The sequence below is a fragment of the Trachemys scripta genome, chromosome 11 (assembly GCF_013100865.1).
Source record: "Trachemys scripta elegans isolate TJP31775 chromosome 11, CAS_Tse_1.0, whole genome shotgun sequence".
Lineage (NCBI taxonomy): Eukaryota > Metazoa > Chordata > Testudines > Emydidae > Trachemys > Trachemys scripta.
The window spans coordinates 31,827,587-31,836,064 of NC_048308.1; the positions used below are offsets into that span (position 1 = coordinate 31,827,587).

The 8,478-nt window shown below is 48.2% G+C and overlaps 1 protein-coding gene across 1 annotated transcript in view; it reads right to left on the minus strand.

The window, feature by feature from the left end:
- DPP4 (dipeptidyl peptidase 4) overlaps positions 1–1,923 on the minus strand; it is a 78,463-nt gene extending 76,540 nt beyond the window's left edge. Inside the window, exons 1-2 of the mRNA XM_034785567.1 lie at positions 1,542–1,923; positions 941–1,025 (exon numbers count right to left, since the gene is read on the minus strand). Coding sequence (XP_034641458.1) covers positions 941–1,025; positions 1,542–1,547 — 91 coding nt within the window. The 5' untranslated portion in view covers positions 1,548–1,923. The remainder of the gene's footprint in view (positions 1–940; positions 1,026–1,541) is intronic.
- Between the last annotated feature and the right edge of the window lie 6,555 nt (positions 1,924–8,478).

The window sequence follows — 8,478 nt, forward strand, 5'->3', positions numbered from 1 at the left end:
GGTTTGTTTACCTGCCGCGTCTGCAGGTTTGGCCGATCGTGAATCCCACTGGCCACGATTCGCTCCTCCAGGCCAATGGGGGCTGCGGAAGCAGCGCAGGCCGAGGGACGCGCTGGCCGCCCTTCCCACAGCCCCATTGGCCTGGAGCGGCGAACCGCGGCCAGTGGGAGCCGCGATCGGCCGAACCTGCAGACGCGGCAGGTAAACAAACTGGCCCGGCCTGCCAGGGTGATTACCCTGCCAGGCCACATGCTAGAGGTTGCCAATCCCTGTTTTAGATTAACACCCAGGACTAGCATCACACTTGAAAACACAAATTGACCAGAGTCCAAAAGTCTGTCTTTGATATGCCTCTGTCCCTTAATCTCTGTGACAGTGCTATATAGATGATATCATACATTTATATAAAGTTGGTTTGGTTTCCATATCGCTCTTTTAATGCGGATGTATTTTCTTATCTCCTTCAACCTGCCACACAAGATCAACAGACTCAAATTTTACTGTTAGGGCTACAATTTTCACTCTCTAGTGACAGGAAAACAAGATGTTGCAAAGTGACACATTTTGATTATACTTTTTGGTGTTTACTTGGGAACTGAGATGGCTGATTATTTTAATTTTCAGAGGGGCTTCTCACCCCTGGAATCCAGAGACAACTTCAAAAATGAGTTAACCTCCAGTTTCTGCCTGAATGCACATTAATCTCACTGTCTCCAGCTTAACAATTCAGCGAGATCTTTGCTGGGAACACTTTCCAGAACTCAGTGGGTAATATTACAGTCTACTTTCTGGCTGTGGATTCATTATACCCTGCAGAAAATAAAGTCTAGCAGCTCTGGACAAATAACTCATTGGAATACTTGAGTTTTCTTCAGAGATCAGCCTAGTTTTCTCACTCACATTATCAGGGTCTCTTCAAAGACGACTATTTTAAACTTACTTTTTGTCAGTAAAGCTACAGGAACAGCTATGGCAATAACAATCACTGCAATCGCAAGCAACCCCAACAGATACTTCACTACTGTCTGGAAAACATGAAAAGAGAATACGAAGTTAGACGTGCACGATGTGTGTTAATGTGCCAGCGTGTATAAGCCAAGTGATTGTTTCAGGGCTGAGGCGGTGTGCGTACGGTACCAACGTGTATGGTTGTGCACTTCGAGTGGTTCCAGGGCACTTTATTGCACAGTGAGAATTTCGGCGTGTGTTCCCGTGCCGGCGCGTGCTGTGTGGGGGGAGTACCGCCGTATCTTTGTGGTTGAGCGCTACAAGCTCTTCCTAGCATAGCAAATACGCCTTCGCATCTCCCGTGTCTGGAACAGAAACGTGCAGCCCAAGCCCCGGGTGAATTTGCTCACGCGCAAAGAATGTTGCATTCCCATTAAGCGCTGCACAGTCCAGCCTGGAACTACCCTCCAGTCTTAAGAGGGAGGTCTTAACATTAATACCATTACAGCTCTATCTTCAAAACCTGACATATTTAGCTGGGGGGGAGGGGGTGAAGCAGCCGCCCGCGTGCAGCGACACAGTTACTTACTGACCTTCATGACTGGGAGCTGTGGGAAGCGGACCCTCCCCGTGCGGCTGCGAGCGGCAGAAGGAGCGAAGCGTCTTCCTCTCTGGCACACACGGCGGACTCCCGCCTCCCCGGCACCTAGTTAAACATTAGCGCGGCGCGAGGGCGGCGGGGGCTCAGTCCCGGCCCCCCCGCGCGGGACGGGACCCCTGGCTAGCTACTTGGGCAGTGCGGGACAGGAGCCGCGGGGTGGGCGTGGCCGGGCTGGCAGGGCTGGGTGTGGCGGGGAGAAGCCGAGCAGCTGCCTTGGGCTGGGGCGCGGGTTCTAGCGGCGTGAAGAGGTGGGGGCGCTGGAGCGTAGGGACAACCCGGGGAGGTTCCCAGCGGTGCCAGAGGGCTGGAGACTCGGGAGGTTGGTGCCCAGTGGGGCGGGCTGGGGTGGGTGGGAGTGCGCTGAAAGAGGCGGGGTTGCGATTGCTCCCAGTGGAGGTCAAAGGGAGCGGGGATGGTACGTAGGCTGCTAAAGTTTCCTTCACTTGTACGGAACTGTCACTAACCAGACACGGGAAGAGACACAATTGCAGCAAGTTTCTAGAGCGAAGTCCAGTCTCCGTGACCATTTGCGCGGGGGACCGCCAGGTGCTGCTGCTGCTGCTGGCCAGACGAAATGTGCCAGGGCATCCTTTCCACGGGATCGCGTGTTTTCTTTAGTCCAGGGGTTCTCAAACTTCATTGCATTGCGATCCCCTTCTGACAACAAAAAATAATACATGGCCCCAGGAGGGGGGACCAAAGCCACAGCCCGAGGGCTTCAGCCCCGGGTGTAGGGCCTATAACCTGAGCCCCATCACCCCATCACTGAAAGGCTCAAGCTTTGGCCCTAGGTGATGGGGCTCAAGTTTCGGCTTCATCCCCAGCAAATCTAATGCCAACCCTGGCAACCCCATGAAAACAGTGTTGCAACCCACTTTGGGGTCCCAACCCACAGTTCGGGAACCGCTGCTTTAGTCCTCATTAGGTAACTGGATTTCCAGGGAAAATAAATCAGATTTTGTCTGAGTCAAGTCCAAAATGTAGAATAATGAGACATATATATATATTTAAATAAATGATATATGTAGTATGTTATTTGTCCAGATGATATAGACTGCATGTTATACCCAAACAGGGGTGACCTGCTGTTCCCATTAAAGTTGATGACAAAACTGCCATTAAGCTAAATTGAACTACTTTCTACTGCACTCTGCTTCTCAAAGAGCATTTATACAAGGCTTCAATGCACTTTAATTAAGACACTTTAAATTCACACCTTTATTTAAAATTTGGCTCAATTTCTCATGCAGACAAACTTGAAGAAAAACATTCCTTGCCACCAGTGACTGATAAAATTAATATACCAGGGATTAATGAAATATAAAATGAATAACCTGTAAATCAAAATTAAATATAGTATCATGTGGTCTGAAAGATGAGTATCAGCAACTTGTTAGAAATCTAGGGTTTTTCATAACAGTACTTTGTAGTAGAGGTAGATTCTAGCCACAAAGTTTGAATCCAGATTAGATCCAAATCTCCACCAAATTAGAGGGTGTGAATTTTTGTTTCTATTTAGGCCCATCTCTGCTTAGTTTTCCTTGCTCAAAATATTTAATAAATACTAATGAAACATCACAACATCCCAGGGATGGAGGCAAACCTTTGTATCCCTATTATACAGATAGGAACACAGAACAAAGAAAGTATGTGACTTGCTAAAGTAATGGAGGAGTCATTGCCAGAGCCTTGGGAGAGAGCAGGAATTCCTGATATTTAGTCCTGTTTTCAAAACACTAGACCAGGGGTTGGCAACGTTCGGCACGCGGCTCACCAGGGTAAGCACCCAAGTGGGCCGGGCCAATTTATTTACCTGCTGACGCGGCAGGTTCAGCTGATCGCGGCCCCCACTCGCCGTGGTTCGCCGTCCCGGGCCAATGGGGGGGCGCGGGCTGAGGGATGTGCTAGCCACGGCTTCCCGCCGCCCCTATTGGCCCGGGACGGTGAACCACAGCAAGTGGGGGCCGCGATCATCTGAACCTGTCGCGTCAGCAGGTAAATAAACTGGCCCGGCCCGCTAGGGTGCTTACCCTGGCGAGCCACATGCCGAATGTTGCTGACCTCTGCACTAGACAGACAGTAAAGTTATGGGCTTGTAATGGATGTTCCTACCTACTTCTGCCTCCACACCAACACAAAATACCAGCTATTGTATCTGGGGATGGAAATGCATCCTTGATACATCACCCCAAAGAGTTTTACATACATTATGTCTCCCAATGCTCAGAAAAGGAAGATGGTGTTTATTCACACTTCACAGATGGGTAACGCAAAGGCAAGTGTTTTCCTCAAAGTTACAGTGAATCAGCTGACTCCCAAGCCACTCTTTGAATCATTAGGCAACGCTGCCTCAAGCAGCGGATGAGCTGTTACATATCAGTAACTTCTGCCATTATCAGCTACTTGCATACTAAAAACATCTCTAACATACTGTGCTAGTACGGCCTTTGGCCTGACTCATCTTGGCAGCTACACTAAAAGAAGCCTATGAGGAACATTTTCCTGCTTGCGGTGAACATGAACCACATTTGCAACAGATAGCTCAAACTCCAGTCAGTCTTGTGACACCACTCCGATGAATGTTACTAAGCTTATAACCCATTCATATTTTAGTGATACCGAGTGATTTTCCAGTGCCAATCAGTGATTAATTTGCATGAGGGAAGTAAGTGTCTAACTGAACCTGGCACATGCTCCCTCAAACCATACAGTGGATCATCAGACCCTTGCCCAGTCAGGCTTATGGGTCCAGATTCTGATCTCAGTTACACCAAAATAATCCACGGAGTTCAAGAGAACAGCACATGACCTACAGTTACTCCTCATGATAACAAAACAGCCATTGTGTATAGCTCAGAAATACTTGAAATTCTGCATTCCTGACCAATACCCAGATCTAGAATTCATTGGTAATGTCTGGTAAATTTTATACTTTTTGAATTTGTCTCTCACCATAATATGAAGCTTGCAAAGTTGTTCCAGACAGGTCTAGTTGTTTTTAATCTCCTTCACCCCATTATTTTGTTTTGCTTTCCCTATATCAGAGATATTTATGGCACAATCTATTAAGTGAAGTTCCTTTGGCAGCAATTTACTTCTTCTCGGCAGGTTTATGACTCATGACAGTGACCTGTAACTTGTCCATGTTTTGGACTGAGGGAATAAGCTTATTCGTCTTTTGCTAGATATTGCAACACATACTGGTTTATCCTGGAACATAATGAAGAGATACAAACTGAAGTGCAATAGGCATTATATACACATTAGTACAACTTTCTTAAATGCGGCCACTGGCTGCATGCAGCCACCAGGGGCTTTTCGTGTTGCCATGACAGCCTCCTGGGCAGTGATGGGGGGAGGGAGTCAAAGCATTACTCCCTCCCCCTGCCTCCTTGTTGCTCCTGGATGTGCTACCCCGCACCGCCTCTGGAGAGAGGTGGAGCACAATGCTGAAGGAGCAAGGTGAGTTCTTGACCCATGTTGGGGGGAGGGGGGTTGGGCAGCAGGCTCCAGCAGCTGAACTTCAGCTACCGGGCTTCAGTCTCCGGCCCCTGGTTCCAGCTGTGTGGCAGTAGGTGCTGCCCCCCGGCTCCAGTCCTGGGCTCCAGACATGCAATGGCAGGTGCCAGGAGCCAACCCAGCCCCACCCCCATCCCAGCAGGCTCTAACTGTAGGGCTTTGAGTGCCAATCCCTGGCTCTGGCCATGGGGCAGCAGGTACTGACCCCCAGCTCTGGAGCTTCAGTTGACCTCTGGCTCCCAGTTCCAGCTGTGCGGTGGCAGGTGCTGGCCCGGGGCTCCGGCCGTGCAGCCTGAGCCCTTCATGTTGATCCCCTGCCCCAGCTGCACAGCAGCAGGTGCCGACCCACAGCTCCAGCTGTGCGGCCCCAGCCCCTGGTGCTATCCCCTGCTCCAGCTGCACAGCAGCAGGCGCTGACTCACAGCACTGTTCCCAGGCTCTGGCCATGCAGTGTTGGGAGCTGCCCTGGGTGTCGACCCCTGGCCTGGGCCGTGCAACAACAAGTGCTGGCTCCAGCCATGCAGCGGTGGGCACTGACTCCTAACTCCAGCCATTCGGCCCTGGGCTCCGGCACCCAGCTCCGGGCTCTGGCCATGCAGTGGCCCCAGGCTCCGGCCCCACAGCTCCGGCTCCATGGCAGTGGGCTCTGATCCCTGACTCCGGCCACGCAGTTCCTGTGCCCAACTCCAGGCTCTGGCCATGGGCACTGAGCCCCAGCCCTGGCTGCATGGCAGCAGACTCCAGGCCCTGCCTCTGGCCACGTGACAATGGGGCTCATCACCCATTGCCCTTGGCCACTGCTGCCTCCTACAGCCCTGTATCCATCGCTCCTGGACCCCAGTGCCTTCCTGGTCTCATATCCATCCCCCATTGCCCAAGGTCCCCACTGCCTCCCCCAGCCCTGTATCCATCCCACCATCACCTCTGGCCCCTGCTGCCTCCCCCTTTGGCCCCGCATCCAGGGCTTAATGGGTCCTGGGGCTTGCTGAGAAAAGTGATATTAACAAACATGCAAGTATCACTTTTCACAGCAGACTTACTAGGTATCTGTGAAAACTGATACTTGTATGTTTGTTAATATCACTTTTCATAGCCTCCCAGGTAGCTACTAAGTGTGCTGTGATAGTAACAAATATACAACTGTTACTTTTCACAGCAAGTGGAGGACCTATTAAGCCCTGAATGGGGTGTGGAAGGGCGAAGGGGGAGGCAGCATTATTTTTGTTATTGAGTTTGCCAAAAAACACTACAAATATAAATTACAATGATTTGGATCTGTATCTGTGCACATTTATTTGTTTTTCCTAAAGTTAATCAAGTATTTTAGGAAAAAGTGTCAGTGCAGCCATCAGTGAGAGTTGGTGGCTGCACTCTGAGGCCACCAAAATTTTTGTTGTGTGAACCCCTGCATTAGTACATAGCTAGATGCAAGGGACCAAGTAGTTAGTGCCACTTCCCTATCTTCCCATGCCATGTCCAGCTTTGGCTGCTACTTTGACTACGGTGTCAATTGCCACAGTATCTAGGCTTAGTTTCATCTTTGACTCCATCTCCTCCATCCTTGTCATCTTTGAAAGTTTCCATCTTAGGCCATTCATCTCTCTACCCCCCATCACTTCTCCATTCTGTTTATACAGAAACGAAGGCTGACCCTTGGAAGTGGTGTTGCGCAAGATTTTCCCCTTATAATTGGGTTTGGTAAAGGGTAACATGGAATTTATCAGGCACCCTCTGTTTGACAGAGATTGCCTTGTGAATAAAGTCATACCAAAGTTTGAGAACCTTGACCCATCACTTCTAGCAGCTGACATCTTTCTTTCATACAATATGGACTTGCCCTCTTAGACTGTAAGCATTTTTGGCAGTAGTTGACTGAGAACTTTGACGTCCATTTTTTCTTTAAAACCATAAAATTTTCTTTTAGTCAGAACTCTAGACTTGAGAAGACAAATGGGGGTTCCTATACACTAAGGCAGCATCAGATAAATCCCAAGTATAAATTGTTTTATTTTGTTAACAGCCCTGTGATGAGGCACACCCCCATTCCAGTCAGGAGATGGCTAATGAGTACCAGGCTCAACCAGTACCTGAAGAGCCTGCTCCAGCTGAAGGAAGCAAGCTTAGAAAGGAGATCTTGGCACAGACAGGGGTAATCAGGAGGAAAGCTGTGGTGCCTCAGAAGTAGGTGACTCTTGTGCCCTTCCAGGAAGCTGATGAGTCTGTGCTGCCCATATGAACTTAATAGGATAAGCTGCTCACTGCAGGGAGGGTGTTGAAGATAAACCCCAACCCGGGGTCCAGATGTGCCATATTGCCATAGATAAATTGGACCTTTACAGGAAACCTCAGCTTGAACTTCTCCTTAAGTGAAGGATGCCCGTGCCTGAGAATCCAGAAAGGCTAGAGTAAGGCTCCAAGTGGAGAAAGGACTTTGGAAGGGAAAGAGACACTGAAACTATCTGAGTGTGGCCCCAGAGAAAGGCCCAGCCTATCAGGAGCCCATAGATTGTATTGAACACAGAAGATTACACTCTTTAAATTGTATTCCTATGTCTTGTGTCCAAAAGTTACACCCATGAGGGTCTTTTCTATCCCCTTTCTTTCATGTGTTATATAGATATGTTGCTTCACTTGGATAGATGTATGCACAGAAAGAGAGGTTATTTACAAGCAGAAAGTGAAACCAAATTCTCAAATTGCTCTTTGGGGTATGCTTCCCCATATACTTAATGCAAATACCAAATGTGTTGTGTCCTTTATACTTTTCTAGCCTCAGCAAAGCTAGAGAACACATTACTGTATATTTAACTGGTTAGTTCTGCTAGAAATACACGGATAAATTAAAAGGGAAAAAGCCACCTTATGGAGGTATTGATATGCAGAACTAGAAACTTATTTGAGAATATATATACGATCTACATTAGCCATACAGTCTGCAACACATTGTATTTATATGTGAGGAAACATTGTGAGAAAACATGCATTATACTAGTATAATGGCATACCTCAGATGTATTGCAAGACTGAAGACAAAGTGCTTATAGTACTTGAGTAGTGCTGCCATAGAAAAACATATCCCAAAATGCCATATTTATGTATGAGGAAAAGGAACAAAGACCCAGAGTAATAGCAAACAAGGGGCAAAACATATAGAAGTCAGAAATGTAAGAAATACAGAAGAACTTATGAGAAAATAGGCATTGGTCCTGTTTCATTATGGCTCACTGGCCAACTTTCTGCATTATTATAGATGAGTGGGATCAAACTCATTTTCTGGCATTAGCTATTATGGCATGGGGTCAGTTAGTCTCAATTTGATTCTCAGAGTTTAATCTGTCATTGATATCCCA